Source organism: Arachis stenosperma, chromosome 9 (genome assembly GCF_014773155.1).
Source record: "Arachis stenosperma cultivar V10309 chromosome 9, arast.V10309.gnm1.PFL2, whole genome shotgun sequence".
NCBI lineage: Eukaryota > Viridiplantae > Streptophyta > Magnoliopsida > Fabales > Fabaceae > Arachis > Arachis stenosperma.
The window spans coordinates 156,698,514-156,723,071 of record NC_080385.1 but is presented as its reverse complement, the minus strand read 5'-3'; the positions used below and the strand labels follow the sequence as shown (position 1 = coordinate 156,723,071).

Sequence of the window (24,558 nt, the reverse complement as noted above, 5' to 3'; positions counted from 1 at the left end):
TTACACATGACCAAACCATGGAGTGACACGTATCACTAACAGCCCACGTCATCAAGCTATGTCATCACGTCGTTAATGAAAAATGGGTTAGGGATTAATATGATACAATTTTGTCAATCTCAAGAACGTAATTAATGCAATTAGAATCTCAAAGACTATTTTAGTGCACAACGTCAATCTCAGATACTATTTTAGAATTTAACTCGTAATATCTTTTTTTTTATTTGTGCATAAAATAAATAATAATTTAGTTATTTTATGTTTTATTCTTAATATTAATAACACTCAGTAAATAAATACAATAGCTAAACACTAAGGACAGTCTTTTTGAAAATCATTGCAGGTTAGTGAATTTTATTAACAAAATAAAAAAATTACTCTTTATAAAGATTTATATATAAATTTGATAGGTATAATTTTGTTCATAAATCATTGTAGAATATTAGCCTTTAGGAACTAACCATAATAATATCGTGCAATAATTTATGTGTAAAATGAGTTTTTTCAATTCGTTTATAACTTATAAATCATTATAAAATTGTGAATTTTGTACGAATTATAAACCTCTCAAATTATTATAGTAATTTATATAATACTAAGAGATAGGATTAAAAGTGAGTCAAGTCAACTCATAAGTCAGTTCAAATTCAATTTGTTAATAGTTCGATAAACTAAATTTGTGAGCGAAACTTGAGTCTAAAATTGAGCTCATATATTAAATAAGCAAAATTTGAACTTGAATAAACTCAAATCATTAGCTCGTGAGCTGGTTCGATTTTATATACATATATTAATGATCTTAACTATTTAAAATTTTATATTTATTTTTTGTAAATAATTTTGATGTAGGATATAAATAAAAAATTTAGAATTTATTGATAGATAAATAATATATAAAATTATAGATTATGTTTCTATTATTTAAGACAGCTTGTAAATTTTTGGTGAGCCAAATTTAAACTTAAAAAATATGTTCGATTGTTAATGAAATAAATTGTGAACTAATCTTAATTTTTATGAGGCAAATATAAACTTGGTCTAATTGGATTAAGCTCAACTCACTTTCAGTCATACTAAAAAAATAAATATGTAAGTACAATTTGTTTAAAACAATCCAGTCTATACATGTATGTTTTATATTAATTTATTTTAAAAATTTCTATATTTTAGATGAAAAATAACATTTATATATATATATATATATATATATATATATATATATATATAACAATCTTAAAGGAAAATATTTTATTTTTATTTAATTATTTTTAAGAATAAAATAAAAATATTTATAAATATAATATATAATACTTATCTTTTATAAGATCTAATCACCGTTGGAATACAAATATATCTATCATGATCAGCTTGGCAAGTCAAACAAAACAAAGCGATGTGACTCTGCAACTATTTAGTATTTAGTTATTTATTTACAGCCCCACCCAGGCACCCACCTTTGGACGTTCGTACACGCGCTGCGATGCTGCGTTTGCGTTTCTTAGCGTCCCGCCATGTTGCTTACATTATCAATTTATTTAAATTAAATCTAATATAAATTCTAAAATACTTTTCTTACACCAAAGAAAATGAGAAATTAATTTATACACACTACTTTGTATCTGTATGAACAAGTTTTAAGTGTATTAAGTTAGAGAAATACATGTAGACCATATAATTCATATATAAAGGAGTCGGAACTTAAAATTGTTAAAATGTCAAACAACTATTTTAAAAAAATCTCTAATCCTACCAGCTAATTAGAATACCAATCATTGAATTATAAAAAAGTTCAAAAAACATTAAAAATATGTAATTCATTCCAAAAAAAATAATTTTACTACTATAATAAAAAATAAGAGACGTCTTAAACTTTAATCATTTTATTTTTCTCTCATATTTTTCTTCTAAAAAAAAACGCTCATTTCACAATTTTTTTATTGGGCATGCACTTTTTTTTTATTATGTGTGTATTTTTTTTACTGTGTCATTATTTTTTTCTATTATGTGTTCGCTTTCGTCCGTCAAGTCTTTGCTTCTCTTTATCGTGTCTTGTCTCTTTTTTGTACGCCTCTCTCTAATGTGGCCAGCCTTTCTGTATGCTCGTCTTCCTTCACACATAACCATCGGCGACTGAATCTTGAGAATGTTGTTAAAAAATATGGCGCATTATTTTATTGCTAATATAAGTTCCAAGGTCTACGACCTACTGTGAATATCCTTTTTTAGATTTTTATTTAAGCATTTGGAAAAAAGGAGATTCAAAATTTTTTGAAATTTTGGATCTTGTTTTATTTGTGGTTTTGGATGTTAGCTTTTAGATGTTGAAGATTGTTATGTTTTGATTTTTTGAATGTTTCTTGATTTAAAAAAAAAATCAAAATCAAAAGAAAAGAAGCATCCAAAATATAATAGAAGAAACATCTAAAATTAAATGAAAAGAGGTATCTAAAATTATTGTAAAAAAATATATTCAAAACTTAACAAAAAAATTCTGAAACATAACAAAAAGAAACATCTAAAATCATTGTACAAAAACTTTCAAAGATAATTCGAAGAAGAAAAGAAAAAAGAGAAGGAGGAGGAAGAGGAGGAGAAGGAGATGCGGAGGAAGAGGTGAAAGGGATGAGAGAGCGCATGTTTTTTTAGCATAAAATTTACTTTTGAAATTTTAAAATCAAAATTTTTTAAAAAATTGGCTGCTTAATTGCATATAGAGTTATTTTCGTTTACTTTCTCATAATTTTCTATGTTTATTCTTAATTATTTATTCAAGATTTAACTGTATATCAATCATTATAAAAATTTAAAAAATTTATATTATTTTTTAATATTTTGATAAAAATTTCGAACAATACAAAAGTAAAATCATAAGAATTATTTTATCTATATTATATATTTAGACGAGTTAATAATTAAAATGAATCATAAAATTTGACCCTCAACTTAATTTTAGCATTCTAAATTTTAATTTACCCAATTTGTACCCTTAAAATTTTAAAGCATAACTCAAGTCTGCTCTTCCATCTTCCGTCACCGAAAAAATGACATGTCATATTTAGTTGATACTTAATTGAATCTCTCAAAATATAATTTCCATATCCTAATCCCTTTCACTCTCAACCCCTTACAAATTGTTGGGCGGTCATTGCTCACCCCAAAACACCACTACACCATCAAAGCTCACCTAAATCATTCACTGTCAATGCATGCAAATTGTCATCGCTGCGCCTCTTACCAGATATTCTACATTGTTATCCTTAAAAGAAGACCATTAAACCAAATAAAACTCAAAAATTAAAAACTTTAAACAACTAAATCAAACTATCAGTATCAATCAACAAAAATTAAACAGAATTAAAATCTTAACCATGAATACTTAACAAAAATTAATAAAAAAAACAGTTATAAGAATGGTGAGCAAAAGACAAATAAAGTACCATTGTGTTGAATTGTAAGGGTAGCAAAGAAAAAGTTGAGAGAAAAAGATGGCAGTGCGACAGAAGGAGACAACGGTGTGAGAAATTTAGTAACAGATACAGCGGCACAACGAGTTCAAAGATGCAAATAGCAGCATGATGAATGAGCAAGACGAGGAAGGGTTAGACAGAGGCGCTACGATAGATTGGATGGAAGGGCTGTGACAGGTTGAGGAGGAAGACAATGGCACTACTTAAAAAGAAGTAGTTACGTGTTGAAAGTGAGAATTATGAGTTAAAAAAGAAAGACGACTTCAAATTTTTAGGGCTTTCTTTAATTTTCTGATAATAGTAAAGATGAAGAGTTGAAAATGAAAGAAGTAGAATTATTATCCCTAAAAAAGGAAGAAGAAGAGGTATGTAGTGAAATTTGGGTGCTACGTCATCTCACGGTAATAGAGTTAGAGAAAAGAGTCAATCTGAATTATGTCTTAAAATTTTAGAATGTAAATTAAATTAATTAAAAATTAAAAGACTAAATTAAATCGAAAATCATATTTTAAAAATAATTTCAAATATTAACTAATATTTGGATACATCATACATATCAAGTCATATTTTCATTGATTATTTTTTATATATCATAATAAATAACATAAAAATATCATTTATTAATTAAAAATGCTATAAAAAATATCAATTGATATGGATTTGAATTTTTAAAATTTTAAATTTTATTTTAAAAAATAAAGTATAATTTTTTATTATTTATTTTATAAATAAAATTAAAAAAATAAAAAATTATAGTTTATCTTCTAAATTAAAATTTAAAATTTAAAAGATACAAATTGAGTTGTTATCAGTTTTGATAAACTAATTCAAAACCGGAAAATTTTTAGTTTACTAATGAGAAATTTGGAAAGGGGATAAGATAAGAAAAAAGACAGCCTCCCCAATGTGAGTGCATGAGATGTGAGTAACACGTGCCCATCATCTACTTCGTACAACCACACTTGTCACCTCCTTCGCAGCTAATCCGAATAATTTCCTTTCAACCAATCGCAGACACCCCTTTCTCCACCATGGCCCGCCATCTTTCCTCTCTAAACTACCCTCCATCAAAACCTTTTATTACCCACATTAACTTACTGTATTTTTCAGATCTAAGGGGCAATGTTTGTCTTTTTGCGATTCAAATAATTTTGGACATATATTTTCTTTGCTTTATAGCGGATATTATATTATACATAAAATGTAAAATTCTTATTCAACTTGCGCCCGGTCATGTTCAAAGAGCACTTGATAACAATAATATCATTCAATATTATATTATTATATAAAATATTATAGTGTATCAGTTGTAGTAAGCTCACCATATAATATACATGAATGAAAGAAATCATATCAGAGTGGCATGTGCAAAATACCATGTAATGAAAACAGTGTGTGCTAAGTGCTAGCTCGGAATTGACACATTCACAGGCGAGCATGTAAAGCAAAACTAAATTTTGAAGTTCTTTTATTCTAAAATACGTAGTTAAAATATAAAAATATAAGCTAATTTCAGTTGACTGTTAAAGGATATGCATAAATTCAAATATATTCATTTTAATTTTCAAAAAATAGTATATTAACTAAATTAATAAAATAAAAAAAATAAATGCTTAGTTCGTGGTTGGCCATCCATCCATATATTCAAAGCCTGGGGGTCGTGAGTCTCTTTCTTTTCATTTCCTCCATACCTTGCTAATTCGCTTCGTTCTCCGATTCGCCTTTCATTCATTCGTTCATTCCTTCAATCAATCTCTTATTCTGCGTTGGCTTGTGCTCTTCCTCCCTCTCTCGATCCCTGCTCAAAATTACCCTTTTGCCCCCCCCTTCCCTCCCTCCACCAACAACCAGATCCATTCTCTGACTCCCTCTCTTATTTAACTCAACCCCCCACCGTCCCCGTCTTCCGATTCAATCAACCAAAACCCTCAATCCTCAAAACCCTAGAACAACCAACAACAACCGCCGCCCCCTCTTTCCCCACAGATCCTCAATCTAATCCAATTGCTGCATAATCCCAACTCCTCCTTCTCCTGACACCGTTGACCACACTTCAGCTCCACCAAACTCTCCTTTTCTTTCTGCGTACAGGAATGTTGGGTACTGGCTTGAACTTTGGGCGTGCCCGCGGAGACGATCGCTTCCACGCGCCGGTCAGGCCTCGCCGCTCATTCCAAGGCGCTGTCGACAGCGATAGGCTCCGCAGAGCTCATAGTGACGTATCGTCGAGCCGGTCGTCCGTTCGGGATAAATCCGCGGATTCGGTTCGGGAGCCCGAGAACCGGGTCGTGTCGGACGAGGCCAAGAAAGGTGTTGCGGTGCCGTCGTGTGAGGCTGCCGAGAAGCGGTTGAGCAATCTAGAGCGGTTCTTGCAGGCGATCACGCCCTCTGTGCCTGCACAGTATCTTTCTAAGGTTAGTTTTCAGTAACTAGCTGGCAAGTTTTGCTGGAACTTTTAATAGTTGTAGCTCGGTTAGGGAAGAAATCGCGTTTCTTTAACTAAGTTATTTATTGTAGTATTGTCGTTGTTTGTAACGGATGGATTTAGTGGCTGGTGTGACAATAAGTAGTAACATTTTGAAGGTCTGAATGGGATCAATGAATAGAAAGGAGAAGTGAGTTTCTCACCCATCAAGAAGTAAGCTAGTAAATGATGCATAATTTTTACATTTTACACGTTTCATTTTTCTCTATTTTAGTGTGGTTTAAGTATTTGATTCTCCTTCTTCATTGTTTTTGTTTTTAGCCATTTGCTTGTCTTTCCTTTTTTGATTGTGAATTGAATATTGCAGAGGACCATGATGAGAGGCTTTAAGGCGTGCGATGTGGAGTCTCAGCCTTACTTTGTTCTTGGTGACTTGTGGGAATCTTTCAGGGAGTGGAGCGCATATGGTGCTGGTGTACCGCTTGTATTAAACGGGAATGAGAGTGTTGTTCAATATTACGTTCCCTATCTTTCTGGAATTCAAATTTACACTAGTGGGAAGCCTTCTGTAAAGTCAAGGTATTGCTTTCGTTGGACCTCGTTTGGAAGATTAATTTTAATGATCTTTTGGGAGGGTGTGAATCTTGATAAAGGCCAAACATTGGGGCATTTTGGATAGAGACATTGCAAATTATATGTCAAGAAGTTATGGATTTAAGTATGTTGCAAGGTTAATTTAATATTCAGTTCTAGTGTTGATTCTTACTTTCTGAATAGCTAAGCATTCTACCTTAGTTGGATGCTTTTAGTTAGTACTTAGCTTCCAGTTGGGTTCACTTTTTCTCAATTTGTAAGTGCCTAACTGGTGCTTATGTCTCCGTAAAGTTTACAATAAAATTGTTTCCTTCTTTGATAGGCTGCCAGGTGAGGACAGCGACAGTGATTTCAGGGACTCAAGTAGCGAAGGTAGCAGTGATTGTGAACCTGAGAGAGGATTGAATTACTTGAGGGAGCAACGGAATCATCCACACCTGCCAGATGAGATTAATCGTCAAATGGGTGGATTATCATTGAGAGACCACCACACACTCCGACATGATGGCTTTTCTAGTGATGAAGGCGAATCTGTCAATTCGCAGGGCTATTTGCTTTTTGAGTATCTTGAAAGAGACCCTCCTTACAGCCGTGAGCCTTTGTCTGACAAGGTTAGCCAACTCAACTACCCTGCCTCATAAGTGCTATCTTCTCCAGTTATACTTGGACTGTTGGACATAGTTCTTTGTTTTGTTTAGCCTTTTCACTATATTGAAATTTTTGTGGTGGGATAGATATTGGACCTTGCTTACCGCCTTCCAGAACTGGTGAATCTAAGAAGTTGTGATATACTATCGTCAAGTTGGATATCTGTAGCATGGTATGCTTAACTTTGCTTTTTTGACATTCTTCATATGGATAGGTGCACAAAGGGCTGACCTATCATTTTGCTTTGCTTTGTAGGTATCCGATTTACAGGATACCCACTGGTCCAACTTTGAAAGATCTTGATGCATGCTTTCTAACTTACCATTCTCTTTATACACCTGTGGGAGGTAAGCTGCGATTTTTCACCTCTTCATTTCTGCTTTACTGGTTTTGCTCTATAACAAAGTTTTGAGAATTAAAGAATAGTCTTTGTGTATTGTTCTAGGCTAGGAAAAACAGACTAAGAAAATCAAAAGTTTTGGTCTCTTATCCTTTAGCTCCTAAATAGTGTGATGTATTTGTTATACATATTGCAGAATTTATTTTAGAATCTCCCCAGCTATGGATAGACACATGCCTAATACCCATTTCCATTGGCAATATATATGGCTACTATCTACTTATCTAGGCACCTGGTAGTTGTGATATTCTCCAACTGTGTTCTTCTTCTTGAGACATACTATTGAGTAGCACAATGGATCATTATATCTGTCAGCAGTACCCAGTGAACTTCTTGACATGTTGCTGCTTATTTGTATTCTTAGTAATTTTTGTTTTATATATTTAGTTTGTGATATTTTATCTTTCATCCTTTGAAATTAAGGGTTGTTGGGTTTCTTTATTTGCTCTCTTCTTCAACTACAAAGAGTCATGTTTTAGTCTTGGTGAATGTTTCTATTAAAGTGTATTTGCTAGTAACCAGTGCATGAAAATCGTTTGCCTGGAACAGAAATTTGAGGTGCTGCATGCCTGCATGTGTGAGATAGTTGAATAAATTCATTTTTATGTGTTGCATTGGTTGCTTAACAAATATACAATACTTTTGTATTTCAGGTACACAACAAAGGGTGCAGGCACCTGTAATGTCACATACTACTGAGACAGATGGTGCCCCTAAAATGTCTTTACCGGTGTTTGGTCTTGCTTCATATAAGTTCAAAGGATCTCTGTGGACTCCAAACGGTGGACATGAGCGCCAGGTGGCTACCTCTCTTTCACAAGCGGCTGACAAGTGGTTGAGACTGCTTCAGGTCAGTCACCCTGATTTCATGTTTTTCAGCCGCTGAGGATTCTAAGGTGACTGTAACAATTTTAATTAAGCCGTTTGAGAAGTGGATCTAGTTATCTGCCATTACCAGCTTGGCCCATTTCTTAGATACAGTACTTGATGAAGTGAGAGTATATCATGTATTTGACAAAGAAAAAAAAAAGAAAAAAAAGGGAAAAAAGAAAAACAAAAAGATGTCAGGCCCTGTCCTTTGTAGTTCCTGCTATGTTTCCTTCTTTGATAAGTGAAACAATGGAAGCAGCAAAGCTCTGGACAAGCATCCTCGACTGTTAAGGCTACTCAGAATGTGTTCATGGCGGATGTACAGGCTAAAAAGCAGCTTAGCAATCGCATGGTTTTGTTTTGCTGACATCAATGATTTTACCCACATCAGTTGTTTGTTGTAATTTTGCAACTATATTTATTTTATGGTGGCATGTTTTTGTTAAAGAGAACAGGCTTCTTTTTTGTGTCCTGATGATCACCATATAGGACCCGGCTTTAGTGTATTGGGGAATTTTACTGGTAATGGTATTAGAATTGCCCCATCTCTGTATTTGAATTGTAACAATAACATTTACGTATCTTAGCTGCTTTACATGTAGGAACCGTTATCTTTTCTTTGTAATTTTGTTACTAATGGATGTTTGTAGGGAGAAATCTTGCTTTGCGTCTTCCTTTCTTTTTATCGGTCGTTTTTTGCATATGTTCTTTGTTGGAAATAATCGTGCATCTTAAAATGTGAAAAAATAGTTTTCTCGGTAAAATTTTAGCTTTTTAAAAGTAATTTGTTAAAATTAGTTTTTTGAAGATAATGTTTTAAAAGGTTGCGTATCTTGCATTATCCAACACACAACACATTTATGGAGCGGACGAATGGATCTCAATTTTTTATTTTCAATTATTTTGGTAAGCGTGAATTTTCATTATACATTCTTTAAGTGACACACAAAATACAAGACATGTTAAAAGATAACAGATTACACTTACCAAAATAATTGGGAAAAAAATGGAAAGAATTCATATGGAGCGGTGAGTAATAATAATAAACCCTGGATTAAAATATTGTTTTATTATAATTTTGATCATTCAGCATACATATTATCAAATTTCATTTCCATATTTCAAACACTTTACACATTTGAAATTACCCATACCTAATTACGCGGTACACAAAATTCTAGTTAAGCACATCTGAAAATCTTGCATCATCTAAAAATTAGGGTATTCTAATTAAACTTTCATGACAATTTTTTTTCCATAGTGTTCTATAATCTAACTGCGTTAAACAAGGAATATATAGACAATGAAGAATAATTAGAAAAATTTTAGAAAATTCAAAAAGTTACAATTGAAAAGCAATACAAAATATCCTAACAATTGATTTAGAAAACTTGGATGTATCTGAGTGTAACTAGTGTCCGTATCCCATTACTAATTAACAACACTGTTATTCATAATTTGAAACGCGCAGCTTAAATCTTAACAATTCATTCCAAAGTCATCAAATCTGGCAGCGTTGGTCTGTATGATTCTTGTTCCATAAAATTCAAAAACAAAGGGCAATATTAATTTATCTTTTCCATAAAACTCAAAAATAACAGTTAGAGAAGAAAGGAGGAGGGAATTTATTTAGGCACATCTATAATTCTTGTATTCTTTTTTGTCAAATTTCTTCCTGGATTAGCTCATGTAATTTTCTGTCCAATGTCTCGGAACATATTCACGCGTTAATCCGTAGAAAGACATCAATTCAGACAATTGTTCTATAGACATGTTTGGCATCACAATTCTTGCAACTTTTTCCCTTTCCTGATTCATTTTCATCTTGTTTGTATAAATTGAACCATTTCTAATCGTTGCACCAACCCGCTTTAGCCTATTCTCCTGCTGCGAACTCAATGCTGCATTTGCCTGCAACAATGCATTCATCTTTTACGAAATGGCATTGCTCCCCAAAATAGATAGATGCTGTTATTATATCAAGCCTTTTTTTTTTTGTAGACATTTAAATGTAACAGAGTGACTTCTAACAACTAAGAACTTCTCAAGGGGGTGACATTTTCTGTCTTGCTATAGTTAATCTCTCTTTTAGTATACCTTTGATACGTTATACTTTTGAAATCACACCACAATTAATGTAGGATTAGTGGATTACTTAAACCATGTATGAGTTGAGTTGGATTTGTTCTGTTTAGATTTTGGCTAACCTGCTTTAATACACCAGTAATCATCAAGTCTTAGGTTGGTCGAGTGGTTAGCTCACTCGTCCGCTTAAGCAAGTGTCGGGGGTTGGAAGCCCACGTAAATTGAATCGACTTATTGAAAGCGATTGAATGCATTAGTTTTTCTAAATCTCTAATGAGTAATGATCATAAGATAAAATCAGTAGTTGAGTTTTGGGTTAGGAGTTTTTTTGGGCCTGATCCAGTTTTTGTTCTTTGTTATTGTCCCATTGGATAATGTAATGTTGATCTGCATATGGTTTAGGCCTCGTGTATTCTATAAGCCCACAAAAATATAATTAAAGATGGAATGGAGCAGGTGCATTGCCATTTGCCAATCACAATGCTCCAGTTGAATGAATTGGTGATGAGTGCGCTCACTTTTTCTCTCTTTCGGTGGGATCGTTCACATCTTGACATGGTGAATGAAGCGATAAGCATGTAAAGAATCAACGAATTTTGGTGAATTGTGTTAACCGGGAAGCGGAGAAGGGTGGTCCGACAAGTCAAGCGTGTTCCAGCTATATGTATTGACTTTTTCAATAAGTGGTCAGGGTAAATGGGTCGCATCACACACTGGACACTGGGGTAACCACATCATGGGGACGGAGTCAGTATACCAAACGTGTTTGCGCACTGAAGTGCCAAGAAGTGATTTGACTAACCGGTGAGCACTTTTAATGAGAAATCATTAGATTATTGTAAGTTTTTTAATCTAACGGTAAAGATCTTTCTAAACCTAATTTTATATGATTGGTTAGTTAATATTTTGTATAATTTTTGTGTCACTGGGATAACTTTATAAATATTACTTTTATGATGGTTATTGTTGTTAAATTTAAAATGTTTTGTGGTATTATATCAAAAAATAAAAAATTAGATATTTTAATTAATTTAAAATTGATAAATTTTTTATTGAATAAAATATTTTTTATTGTATTATTTTGCACATTATTAAACGCCGGAGTGGGAGCATCAAACCAAAGTGGAAGAGGATCGGACTTCAACTCCGATGATAGCACAGCGTGTGGGCAGGATAGCTTCTTGGCCAATGCGCACGACCCTCCTCACCAACACGGTCCTTCACCTCCGATGACGGCATCCCCAACGCCCGCAACCGCGGCAGACGACAATACTTCAAGTGTGCAGCAACGCCTCGACAACAACCATGGCGCAGATGCCCCGACGAGGAGGATTACGATATGGTAGGGATGAGATTAGGAGAGAGATGCTGTCGCGTGTACACAGGGGCAGATGCCTTCCTCTTCTTCGTCGTTCCTTTGACTTCCTCTTCTACCTCCGCTGTTGCAAGCGCACTGCGCCTTTCACTATCTTCACCGCCGGCGACAACTCCAAACCTCCCCACTGCATCTGTTACTCACTCTTTCGTCGCGCCATCAATTATAATATGATGTGTTGTGAAAAATTAGTAATTGCTAAATTAATTTTATTAATTATAGTTGTCGTAAAAATTAATTAATTGTTCAAAAATACCGAATCTTGTTTTAGACTTTGACAGAATATTCGAAAACGCAGTTGAAAGAGAAACAGAAGCAGTGGCCATGGCGGATCAGCAAGATGGAATGGTGCAGAATATTTTAGAACAAAAAATTCTTAAATGGGTCTTCGTTGGTGGTAAAGGTGGCGTTGGCTAAACCACATGTAACTCAATACTCTCGATTCTTTTCGCCATTGTTCATAATTTCCACCAACCCAACTCACAATTTCCTTCTCAACTGCGATTCACAAAGACTCCAACTTTAGTCAATGACTTTACCAATCTCTATACTATAGAAGTGGATCCAACTGTTGAGCATGAGGATGTGGGCACTTTTGAAGGGATAGACGGTATGAGTCACTGCAATTTTCGACGGAGTGTGGGCAGTTCGACGGAGTGTGGGCAGTGGACTGCGTGCCAGAGAAGACGGTGCCGAAGCCATCATGACTGAATGGGGAAGAGAAGGAGTTGGTTGGTAGTGCAAAAGAGCGTAGGAGAGGCGGTGTGGAAGATTGAGTGGTTCTTGGCAGTGGAGATAATGGAAGGAGGGTGCGCTTGCGACGACAAAGAAAGGAGAGAAAGAAAACTTGCAGGAGATTAGTGGTTTTTAACAATTAAGTGAAATACTGAAATGTATTCATTTAAAAAAATTAAAAAAAATTACCCCTCTATTTTATGTGTAATTAAAAAAAAACCCCATAAAAATAAATATTTTAATTTTAATATTTTATAGCTGACTGGTGCGCCAAAAAGTATTTTGGCGTTTTGGTGTGCCAAAGAGTATTTTGGCGTTTTGGTGTGCAAACTTCTCCCGCACACTGAATCCATGCCCCCACATCATATACCATTCGTCGTTTTGCTTCAAATCACCATGCATCATGCTAAGCCCCATCAAATCTTCATGTACTTCCCACCCACTTGATTTAAATCCCTTATTTTATTTTAAACAAATTATTTTACTACTTTCCTTTTGCTTTTGCCTACAAGTCTAGAACTAGAACAAAACAAAATTTTTCCCTAGAGTCCCCCCAATCTCCCAAAACTCAAGGGCCCATGTCGCCAAAAAGAGCATCGACGTTAATCTCGAAATAGTTATAATGTTGGTCTTTCTTTTCTTTCACGTCATTTTATTAATAAAACATGAAACATATATAATAAATATTTACTTCTACGGAGTAAAAATGGTCAAATGGCCAAATGTTTAGGTGAAACATAGAGAAAGTGTCTCAACTTTTAGCGCAGGTATATGTATACATATGTATTGACGGTCCCGTATGTTAAATAGGAGAAATCAAAATCATTTTTAGTAACTGACTAATAGTCAAATAATGCGTTGTTATCTTAATCATACATCTGTTAAATAAAATCATCGTTGAATTATGATGAGCATAAAATGGATTGTGTTAGTCAAAAAGAAACCAACATAGAAATCTTTTTCTCCATGAAGAAATAAAAAATAATCATTAAAAAGAAAAAGAGAAAACATGCCGATTTAAAGAAAAACAGGGGACGAAAAGGATAAAGAGGGAAAAAAAAGATGCGAAATTAAATATGGTAATTACTTATGATAACACAAGCAGGTGGCACAGGGAGTGAGTGAGTGGAAGCTGCAAAGTGAAGTGTGAAAGCAAAAGAAGCAGCAGAGAGCAGATCGGCGATGGCGGTTTCCTTACCCATTCTGGTCATCCTCATCGCCCTCCACCTCATCGCCTTCGTCTTCGCCGTAGGCGCCGAACGACGTCGCAGCGCCGTACACCTCTCTCTCTCTCTCTCTCTCTCTCTCTCTCTGTGGAATTGAATTAAGGTCTAAGCTGAAGTGCTTCCGTTTTGTGTGTTTGGTTTTGCAGGCGAAAGTGGTTCCCGATGAGTATGACGACAGAACTTACTGTGTTTACACCACCGATGCCTCCACAGTGTACGGCCTCTCCGCCTTCTTTCTCCTATTAATCAGCCACGCCATCGTTAACGCCCTCACCAGATGCCTCTGCTGCGGCAAGGGCCTCGTCTCCGGCGCCCGCTCCACCTGTGCCGTCTTTCTCTTCATTTTCTCTTGGTAATTCCTCCTTCGTACTTTTTTATTTTGTATCGAAAAAACTTTTCCCTGAATTTCACTCTCAGTTCCTCTTCTTGTTGACTTATAGAATTATTTAAATCGTATTTCATATGAAGCAGAAGTATTACTTGAAAGCTCATAATTCTCAACTATGTGAATGGATTAATTATGCAATTTGCGGCTAGGGAATGAGAAATGACAAATTGAAGAGAGTAAAGTTTGGATTTTCAATATATGTTTGAGCTGAGATAGTGTTTGATTGGATTATGAAAATCATATATAGATTGATTAGAAGAAAATTGATTCTTTTTATTTGATTCTAATATTGGGACTACAAAAATCAGGATTAGTTTTCTGGGAGCAGAGTCATGCTTGTTGGCAGGTTCTGCGAGGAACGCATATCACACAAAATACAGAGGGTATTTTGGGGTAAATGACTTGTCCTGCGCCACCCTCCGCAAGGGGGTGTTCGCCGCCGGTGCTGCCCTTACTTTGATCTCCATGTTGGCCTCCATTTTGTACTATTGGGCTCACTCCAAGGCTGATACTGGTGGCTGGGAGAAGCACCACAATGAGGGCATTGTATTAGCTACCCACCAGCAACAAGGTTCTGACTTTGGCAAGGCCTGAAACTTTGTTTTATTGCTTTCATTCACATCTGAAACAGGGTTAATTTGCACAAGGGTGCGCTTTTTTCTTTTTTTTTTGTTAGATATGGATATGGGGGTGTTAGGGTTTAAGGGAAGGAAAATGTTCTCAGATCGTTGTCTACTGCTTTTTAATTTTGGAGAATATGTAATTCAATATTTATGCTGTATAATAGGAGAATGCCTGAAACAATTTAGCTTGATGGTGATAACTATTGCTGTTCAATGTTCATACTTAATATATATTCTACTATCTAGTTTGAAAAGCTTGTTTTCTCTCTAGACCATTTGCATTTCAGTGTCTTGGTTGCTTGCATTACTGTACTAGAATCTTTCATGGGAACTTTACTCTAATTCTCGCAAAGCCATTAGTTCAAATTGCGGAAGAAAAGGTTCATTTAACTAGTATCTTGATAGCAGTGTCAAGTCCTTTTTCGTGGTTTTAATCTTTGTTTATTTCCTCTAATATATTTTATATTCCCTTGGCCATTCTGCCCATTCATGTAATATCTTGATTTTTCTCTTTTGGTCAACTTAGTATCTTGATATTTGAATTGGGTGATGACAATTGATTGACCCTTATTAGGGATACTTATGCGGTTATGCTGATTGCTGAAATCTCTTTGGTTGGATTGAAGCGCTTAGACATGTTGGCATAGTTGTTTTACATACTGATACTCGTATTTATTAGGCGCATGGCACGTTGGCATATATCAAATCATACAGTCATAATCTGTTTTCCTTTCGGGACATTTATAAATACAATTATACTCCATCCCAGTTGCCCTCTAAATTGGTGGCTGTGCGATTTTAACAGAAGGGAACTACCTTGAAGACAGTCATGATCTGTTTTCCTTTCAGGACATTTATAAATACAATTATTCTCCACATACAAGTTATTTTTCCATACAAGTCCATACAAGTCATTTTACCTCAATTCACCTCACGCACCTCTTAATCTAACCAACTTTTCAATCAACGCGCGAATATATAATAGCCTTTTTTAAAAGAATTTCGTTTCCGTTTTCGAATTTTTTTCAACGTTTTCGATCTATGTTCTCTTCCATCTATGTGTTCTCTCCATTTCTATTCGTTCGTTCTCTACATTTTTTAAATCAAAATCTAAAATCAGTTTTGAACAGTTATCTCATTATTGCAGATAATGAATAATTCAAATTCAAATTGTCAATTGAACCAGAACGAAGTTGATTATTGTTTTGAATCCAATCAAGTGGCTGAGGTGTGGTTCGATTTTAGTTAATGTTTTCGTTAGTAATTTATGATTTTGTAGATGAATAATGTTGGTTTTGTTTGTGAAAATTGTTATTTATCGTTGATTGTTTGAATTGAATGTAATGTAAAAATTATGCATTAAAGAAAATATTTTCTGTATTTGCAGCAAATTTCGCTGTAACACGAAGATATTTGAGTGTATTGTTTAAGAATTTTTCAGTGTATGTGTACTGATAAGTTTTGTATAATTCAAAACTCTTCTTTTTCCCTCCTCCTTATCTTCTTCTGCTTCTTCTTTTTCTTTTTCATCATCATCATCATCTTCTTTTTTTTTTTATTCTTCTTTTTTTCTCTTTTAACAAGAATAAAAACAAAAAAAATAAACAAAGAAGAAACACATAATGGTACAAAATTACTTGGAAGATGATGAACTTATATTTATTCAACTAAAAAAAAGAAAAAAATAAGAAAAAAATACAGTATTAGAGAAAATATTTTTCTGTATTTGTAGCAAATTTGGGTATAACACGAAGATATTTGAGTGTATTATTTAAAAATTTTTGGTACATGTGTACTGATAAGTTCTACATAATTCAAAACTCTTCCTCTTCCTCCTCCTCCTCATCTTCTACTGCTGCTGCTTCTTTTTTTTTTCATCATCATCACCATCTTTTTTTTATTTATCTTTTCTTTTTTGTTTTACCTTCTCAAATTTCTTCTTGTTTTACTCTCTTAACAAGAATACAAACAAAAAAAAATCAAAACAAAGAAGAAGAAGAAACACATAATGCTGCAAAATTACTTAAAAGATGATGAACTTACATTCCATCAACTAAAAGAAAGAAAGAAAGAAAGAAAGAAAGGAAAAAAGAAGAAAAAATGCAACATTAGAGAAAATATTTTTCTATATTTGCAGCAAATTTGGGTGTAACACGAAGATATTTGAGTGTATTGTTTAAGAATTTTCGATGTATATATGCTGATAAGTTATGCATAATTCAAAACTCTTCCTCTTCTTCTTTTTCCTTATTTCTGCTGCTTCTTCTTCTTCTTCATCTTCTTATTTCATTTTCTCATAATTCTTTTCAAATTCAACTTCGCAACTTCCTTCACTTTTTGCCACAATTTTCAGAGATTTTTGAGAGATTTTTATCCTTATTTAAATTTTGAGCGTTGCAGTTTTGATTGAGGAAAAAGAACCGTTTGCGTTATTCAAGAGTTAGGGATATATATATATATATATATATATATATATATATAGCGCATGTTTATACGCAATCTAAACTGAAGGTCGTTTTTGTTGAATTTGAACCAATTTATATGAACTTATATACTAAAAAGATTTGTATGTATAGCAGATCTCTTATAAATAAAATAAGTAGTTACATATATATATATATTTTTTTTAAGAGTTATATTGCATGTATTTTTAATAAAGTAATGTTAGGTAGATAATAAAAAAAGTTAGGTAACTAATTCTTTTTTATCAATATTAATTTTTTAGATTATTTTGTTTATGCTAAATTATATACTCTAATTTTTAAATTATAAAGTTAAATTTTAAAATTAATTAATATTAATTAATTAAAAGTTAGTTTTTTTTATAATTTTTTGAAGACATTTAAAAAAAATTCTTTTGTCAGTCATTGTTTTTCGATTATATTAACATTCCAGTCCAAAAATCTTAGTTGTCCAAAAAAAAAAGGATAATTAATGTTCAGCTTTTGTTTTTATAATCATGCAATCATCTGCATTTTTTTTTAATCAGCGGGGTCGAAGACCCCAAAAAGAGAAATGAAGTAAAAAAAACAACACTAAGCAAAGAAAGCTAATCAACTCCTCTAAATCTAAGGGCACCACAAGCATCAAGAAACAGAGCATGTTGAATATCGCCTGTGAGAGGTGTTAATGTTGTAAGTGTAAGAAATGTTGAAGTTAGTCCCACATAAAAAAAAAATAAAAAAGAATGAGGAATTTATAAGATAAGAGACCCATTTATTTGACACTTTAAAATTTTGAGTTAGATGTGATTTCTCTCGCTTAATTTTTCTCCAAAATCTTTTCATTGTCGAAAACTCTCCACAGCTATCCCAACAAATAATATCAGAACCGATGGCCCAACAAGAGCATCAAAGATGTGAATGACATTGATGAATCTGCAAGGTGGTCGCGAAACACTCCACCATAATTTGTTATTACATGTTTTAACTTTTAATAAGTGTTGTTATCGGCTTATCGCTGTCCATATAATCATTTTTTCTTCTGGTCTTATTTTCATATTTCTAATAAAAATAAAAATAAAAGAAACAACAAATTTGAAAATGGGAGAGTATTTTTTCAAGGTAAATGACAAAAGTAAGGTGCAAATCATCACCGCATGCTTAAGCTTAATAATCTTCGTTCTTCTAAAATTTCCAGGGAAAGGCACAACCCCTAATTAATAATAAATACAAGGAAGAAAAAAAAAACAAATTAAAGTAATAGAGATACAATGTGAGGATATGTATATAAACATGATATGCGAATATATTTAAAATTATTTATAAGTGATATATATCTATTTTAATTATTTATTTTTAGTAGTCTTTTTCTTGTATCAAATTAATTATATGAAAAAATGTAAAAATACTAAAAAATAATAGATGTACGACATAACTATATAACATATATAATTGAAACGTGCACATAAATAATAGAACATACAATATATAGACAAATATATTTCATATATGTAATTAAGCACTATAATTAGAAATAGAGTTAAACTCCAAAATAATGCTAAAATTGTTCTTGAGATTCTAATTGTACTAATTATGTCTCTGATATTGACAAAAGTGCACTATATTAGTCTTTGACCCATTTTTTATTAACGACGTGATGACATGACTTGATGATGTGGACTGTAAGTGACATGTGTCATTCCATGATTTGACCACGTATAATGATATGATAATGTGGTGACCAGTGACACGTGACATGCTAATATGGATGGTTGTGCCACATGTCACAATGTTATTTGGTCACGTGTCCGTTTGTGCCACGTATCGCAATAGTATTCATCCACGTGTCGCCCATTATGTTATCATTGTAGATGCACCAAATTACTCCTTGACTTTGCATTAAGTGACTCATTTAAGTCCCTGAAATTAAATATCGTGCACTAAACTAGTCCTTTTACTAGTTTTTTCTCATATTTCTATAAATTTAAAATATTCAATATTTTTAAATGCATTAATTTCAATTCTATTTTTTCACATGTTAATCAAATAAAAGTGCTTTTATAAAATATTTTTTATCTTGCGAATACTCTAACCGCCGACTTGGAGTTGCTATGAAGTCGTAAAGGCATTTCAAGCACCTTCACTACCATCTCCGACCTCTTTTAGTGCTTTTATAAAATATTTTTTCTCTTACGGATACCTCTAACCGCCGTTTTGGAGTTGACGTGAAGGCATTTCAAGCTTTTCTCATTACCATCTTTGACATCTTTTGTCTAGACTGCAGAGGTCGGAGATGGTAGTGAGAGTGCTTGAAGTACCTTCAATCTAACTCATTTACACATAACGAAAACGTGTATTTCATAAAAACAAAAAAGAATGTTTATTCTAATTATTGATTTTTTTTTGTTAAAACACAGGTTTTTTTATGAAAAAAAATGTATCTAATCAATTATATAATTATTTTTTTATAATAACATATTTATATATTACAAAATTTACCTATGTTAAATATAATTATTAAAAAAATTATATAATTAAAACTAAAATTTTAAAACTTTTTATGAAAGCACTTGTATTTAAACGATATATGAAAAAATAGAAATGAAATTAGTGTATTCAAGATATTGAAAATTTTAAATTTTTAAAAAATAGAAAAAAATTAGTGAAGAAATTAGTTTGGTGCACGACATTCAATTTCATTGACTAAAATGAGTCACTTAATGCAACGTGAGGGACTAATTTGATGCATCTACAATAATGATATAATGGACAACACGTGACAAAATAACATTGTGACACGTGGCACAACCATCCACATCAGCATGCCTCGTGTCACTAGTCACTACATCATTATATCATTACATGTGGCAAAATCATGGAGTAGCACGTGTCACTTAGATTCCATGTCATCAAGTCATGTCATCACGTCATTAATGAAAAATGAGTCCTAGACTAATATGGTGCAATTTTTTCAATCTCAGGGACATAATTGGTGCAATTAGAATCTCAAGAACAATTTTAGTGCATGACGCCAATCTCAGACATCATTTTAGGATTTAAATCTTAAAAATATAACAATAAATACATTAATATTTTCGTTTATTAAATCTACAAACACAAACCATTCTATATTTTATAGCATTATTCACTATGGTTGAAAGAAAAAAAATTAAAGGTTAAATAACACATTTATCTTTTCGTGTTAAATTTTGAAAACAAAAATATCGATATGCATATCTACGGTGCAATTTCTTAGAAGGTGATATGATTATGCAGTAGTAGTCGAAGTTCATCATTGTTTTTTATCCGTAATAATACAACAAAAAGTTGTTTATGGTTAAAAATAGATCTTAGAAAATAAATTTAAATTCTAAATCTGAAACCCTAATTAAAAAATCCTAAACACCAATAATTGAACAAAAGACCTAAACCTTAAATTCTTCGTATCAACCCAACAATACCATGAAGAACCCAATACTCTAAAGAATAATAGACATTAGTTAGTGATGTTATTAAAATTTAAAATTAAAACCTAAACTTTGAATCTTAATTCTTAAACCTTAATTCCTATAATTAATTAACGTATTTAAATAAATCAAATAAAATAAATTAAGAAACACGTTCAAAAATATATTATATCAATTATATTATTAATTAAAAAATTTATTTTTAATAATATATAATAGATCATCCTATACATGTATGCATAATGATGCATGTATACATGAAAAACAATAAAAAAAAAGTTGGAAAAGCACGGTAGCCCTTCACTGGACTCTAGCAGAGTATATAGATGAGGGTAACCGGGAGACTCCAACAGAATACCTAGGTGGGCACGAGGAAATAAAATTAAACTTGGAGGCTATGCCAAAGCCATACCTTTCCTCCCATCCATGCATGCAAATTCATTGACTACTCTTCATTAATTTCTTCGTTACAAAGCTTAGAACCTTGTTAATTAATAATTAATTGGTCCATGCATTACATATAGTATATATGATCCTCACGGTGCATAAATCATAACAGTACTTGGAAATTGTTTCAAGTGAATACAATATAAACTACAAATAGAAATAATTCAATTCCATTCAATAGTTCAATTATATTGGAAATTATATTGGTAGCTATGCCAACCCATAAAACTCCACAAGCCTCAGGTTTCACTGGCCACCATGAAAGACCACTTCACGGCCACCCACTCCTTGGCAGAGGAAAGCGTAAGATATTTTTTATGTTTCATATATTCAAATATTTTATCAGCTAAATTTCAAAGGAAAAAGGGTTGAATAGCATTTCCGATTCGAGTATTTAGTTATTAGCAATGCTACATGACTAGCAAATAAATATTATTATTTTTTATTGATACTTGACCAACAATAATTTGTATTTATATTTATAGAAATTGTGCACATAAAAAAATTATATAATTTGCAATTATATTTAACAAAATTTTGTACATATGAATTAATACAGTTGCTACTTATATTCTTTTAGAGTTTACACATATAAATTAATAAATTTTATTTGCATAAAAATTTCTCATTTATTTTTCAATATGTATTTTAAGTGAATGATTTTTTTTATATTGATGTAGCATGGTTTTTTAATTCTTGCGTGCAATTTTACAGTTGCGGAAATATTGTTATGGAGAGACAAGAAACTGTCGGCAGCGATTGTGGGTGGTTTCTCGTTCATTTGGTTTCTGTTTGAAGTGGTGGAATACAATCTTGTTCCTCTGCTCTGTCACATTCTCATAGCCATTATGCTTATCCTCTTTGTTTGGTATAATGCTGCTGGACTAATCACTTGGTACGTACGTCATAATTCATCTAATTAAATACTTATTTATTAATTATTTTCATTTAACGCCTTTGTTTTCCGTGGCTAAATGTTTGCATCAGGAACATTCCCGAAATCTATTATTTTGAAATTCCAGAATCCACCTTTGCATACTTGTATAACAAACTCAACTGGTTCTTGATGAAGTTTTATGATATTTCAACCGGGAAAGACTTGACACTCTTCTTTCTGGTATATATATGCATGCATTTAATGAAGTATTGATTATTAAATTTTTGTTAGTTAATTAATTGACATAAAGTGGTTATTGGTGAATTTCAGACAATTTCCGGACTCTGGATCATTTCAGCAATTGGAAATCTTTTCAACACTTTGAATTTGATATACTTATGTGAGATCTCAAACCCAACAATTTTGGATGTAGATTTTATTTAAGGCTTAATATTAATTGTTGATTTTATAAATACTATGCAGTGTTTGTGTGCATGATGAGTCTTCCCGCTATGTATGAGAGATATGAAGAGGAAGTGAATTATCTTGCATTCAGAGGAAACCAAGATGTGAGAAGATTGTTCAGGACTTTAGATTCTAAATTCCTTAACAAAATTCCAAGAGGACCTGTCAAACCAAAGTACAAGTAATTTGGACCAGCCAAATGCGTTTTAAAAAAATAAACTGTATACTTAATTATTTACTGCTTTTACTATATGCGTTCTCTTAATGTTTTCATCAATGTGCTTCAACCATAATTTAATTCTCAATGTAAATGTAAGATCAAATTGAGTTTGATTTGAGCAAGTAGAGTTGAGTTTGCAACAGCAAATCTCTATGAAGATGATACATGGAGTAATTGAAGTTTCACATGATATACCATAAAAGAAAGATTCTTAAACTAGATTAGGCATGTTAAGTTACCTGGTTGGCGGTTGCCTGTATCTATTGTTCAAGTGAGTGAATGCCAAGAAGCAAAGCAAAAATAGATTCTGTATACCTTGCATGTAAACATTGTTGTTGTTGTTTTTTGTGGTAGTTGAATGTGACGTTTGTGGAGCATCTCCTTAGTAACCCATGTGAAGCTATTAATGCTCCTTGCAAATTGCAATTCAGCATTTGACTGCAACTATAACAAATTAATAATAGCTCAACCAAATATCTGATTCCTAGTTATTGTTTGGTTTTTCACGGTATTTTTTGGTTTGGCACACTAAAAATTAATATTTTACTGAGATCTGAGCTTTATTTAAGGGTGTTTTTTTTTTAATTTATGTCAATTTTGTGGGTAAATTACTCTTGCATATATGTCATTTTTTTTTTAAACCCATGTCAATTTTGTGGGTAAATTACCCTTGCATATATGTCATCATCTAAATTATTGATCAAAAAAATTTTCAACATACCTTATTTAAAATATTGGCTAATAAATTATTATGTGCATAACCTTTTAACACTTATTTAGATAAACTAATGAGTTATCTATTAGATCAACCCAATTTAATTTGCTGGACAACAATTTAGTGACAAAAGGAGAATAATACGGCCACTTATGACTTGTCACACCTACCTTTAATCCGGTTTGCTTTTTGGGAGGAGCAACTTTTTTTTCCCTCTTGTACGAAAAGGAAAACTTTTGAGGCCCCTTTTTTCGGGAAACAGCTTAAGAGAGAGAAAAGAGGCCCATGATGAGGCCCAATATCGAACATTGTTTTCGTGCAAAGGCAACCACCCGCATATCACACATTAAAATACTATGCTATATGCAAATAAATAATTAGTCATTAAACTAGTTATTTGTATGCAGCTGATACCTAACTCAAGTGATAAAATTATATGTCTCTTTTAATATACTGTATTCAAATTTAAATCTTGATGAGTGTGTGGTATTATAATATCTATAATTGGGAATTGTCTAATTCATCTTATCTAAAAAAAATAATTATTATTTATATAAAATATATATTAAAATTCATAATTGTTTATACCTTCACTCAAGAACATAAGCCAGGTTTAATAAAGCCAAAAGGCCCAATTAAAAGTGTGATCTTTACCGTACATTTGACCTTCTTGAGGAGGTCGGGTTCAACGTCAACAAGCAGTTTAAACTTATCTCCATAAGTAATTGTCTCCCTGAATCTCTTACCGTCTTTTAGAAAAGAGATCTCAAAAGTTCTAAGGAACGGTTATCTCCCATAAAATATGGAGCTATTTCAACGGTGGTTATTGGCTCATCACATATAAATACCCTGACACATTCAGGTATCTTTAAGTCTTAATAAACTTAAACCTGCTTAACCCCTTACTGACTTAGACATTGGAGTATCTTACAGGTACCACCCCCATCATTTTCAGCACAAACTTGGACAGTGGCTCTCTAACGTAGAACAAGTCGGAGATCAACCTCTTCAAGTGCTTGGGCCTCGTAAATAAGCCCAACCATCATCCGGTTTTAGGTGACCCTCAGAATATTGGCGCCGTTACTGGGGA

At 32.6% G+C, this 24,558-nt stretch overlaps 4 protein-coding genes across 4 annotated transcripts; all 4 read left to right on the top strand.

Moving 5' to 3' along the window:
- The first annotated feature begins 5,138 nt into the window (after nucleotides 1-5,138).
- Nucleotides 5,139-9,029, top strand: LOC130950490 (uncharacterized). Its single transcript, XM_057879003.1, has 6 exons — nucleotides 5,139-5,881; nucleotides 6,260-6,471; nucleotides 6,809-7,097; nucleotides 7,221-7,306; nucleotides 7,390-7,481; nucleotides 8,188-9,029. The coding sequence occupies exons 1-6, from the start codon at nucleotides 5,561-5,563 to the stop codon at nucleotides 8,418-8,420; spliced, it is 1,233 nt and encodes a 410-aa protein (XP_057734986.1). The 5' UTR covers nucleotides 5,139-5,560; the 3' UTR covers nucleotides 8,421-9,029.
- Nucleotides 9,030-11,419: 2,390 nt separating this feature from the next.
- On the top strand, nucleotides 11,420-12,529 carry LOC130951801 (uncharacterized). The gene is made up of 2 exons (XM_057880538.1): nucleotides 11,420-11,999; nucleotides 12,163-12,529. Exons 1-2 carry the CDS (start codon nucleotides 11,795-11,797, stop codon nucleotides 12,279-12,281), a joined length of 324 nt encoding a protein of 107 aa, XP_057736521.1. The 5' UTR covers nucleotides 11,420-11,794; the 3' UTR covers nucleotides 12,282-12,529.
- A 1,106-nt stretch (nucleotides 12,530-13,635) lies between these two features.
- Nucleotides 13,636-15,090, top strand: LOC130950764 (uncharacterized). Its single transcript, XM_057879344.1, has 3 exons — nucleotides 13,636-13,874; nucleotides 13,972-14,177; nucleotides 14,522-15,090. The coding sequence occupies exons 1-3, from the start codon at nucleotides 13,782-13,784 to the stop codon at nucleotides 14,805-14,807; spliced, it is 585 nt and encodes a 194-aa protein (XP_057735327.1). The 5' UTR covers nucleotides 13,636-13,781; the 3' UTR covers nucleotides 14,808-15,090.
- Nucleotides 15,091-21,315: 6,225 nt separating this feature from the next.
- Nucleotides 21,316-23,188, top strand: LOC130951662 (reticulon-like protein B14). Its single transcript, XM_057880359.1, has 5 exons — nucleotides 21,316-21,494; nucleotides 21,906-22,086; nucleotides 22,179-22,308; nucleotides 22,399-22,468; nucleotides 22,552-23,188. Exons 1-5 carry the CDS (start codon nucleotides 21,404-21,406, stop codon nucleotides 22,716-22,718), a joined length of 639 nt encoding a protein of 212 aa, XP_057736342.1. The 5' UTR covers nucleotides 21,316-21,403; the 3' UTR covers nucleotides 22,719-23,188.
- The last annotated feature ends 1,370 nt before the right edge of the window (nucleotides 23,189-24,558 follow it).

Excerpts from the sequence above, each read along its gene's own strand:
- LOC130950490 (XM_057879003.1), top strand. The coding sequence starts at position 5,561 with ATGTTGGGTACTGGCTTGAACTTTGGGCGTGCCCGCGGAGACGATCGC. Across the intron at positions 5,882-6,259 it reads CTGCACAGTATCTTTCTAAG|AGGACCATGATGAGAGGCTT; the intron begins GTTAGTTTTCAG and ends TGAATATTGCAG. Across the intron at positions 7,482-8,187 it reads TCTTTATACACCTGTGGGAG|GTACACAACAAAGGGTGCAG; the intron begins GTAAGCTGCGAT and ends TTTGTATTTCAG.
- LOC130951801 (XM_057880538.1), top strand. The coding sequence starts at position 11,795 with ATGGCGCAGATGCCCCGACGAGGAGGATTACGATATGGTAGGGATGAG. Across the intron at positions 12,000-12,162 it reads CAAACCTCCCCACTGCATCT|TTGAAAGAGAAACAGAAGCA; the intron begins GTTACTCACTCT and ends TCGAAAACGCAG.
- LOC130950764 (XM_057879344.1), top strand. The coding sequence starts at position 13,782 with ATGGCGGTTTCCTTACCCATTCTGGTCATCCTCATCGCCCTCCACCTC. Across the intron at positions 13,875-13,971 it reads CCGAACGACGTCGCAGCGCC|GCGAAAGTGGTTCCCGATGA; the intron begins GTACACCTCTCT and ends TTGGTTTTGCAG. Across the intron at positions 14,178-14,521 it reads TTTCTCTTCATTTTCTCTTG|GATTAGTTTTCTGGGAGCAG; the intron begins GTAATTCCTCCT and ends TACAAAAATCAG.
- LOC130951662 (XM_057880359.1), top strand. The coding sequence starts at position 21,404 with ATGCCAACCCATAAAACTCCACAAGCCTCAGGTTTCACTGGCCACCAT. Across the intron at positions 22,087-22,178 it reads GCTGCTGGACTAATCACTTG|GAACATTCCCGAAATCTATT; the intron begins GTACGTACGTCA and ends TGTTTGCATCAG. Across the intron at positions 22,469-22,551 it reads TTTGAATTTGATATACTTAT|TGTTTGTGTGCATGATGAGT; the intron begins GTGAGATCTCAA and ends AATACTATGCAG.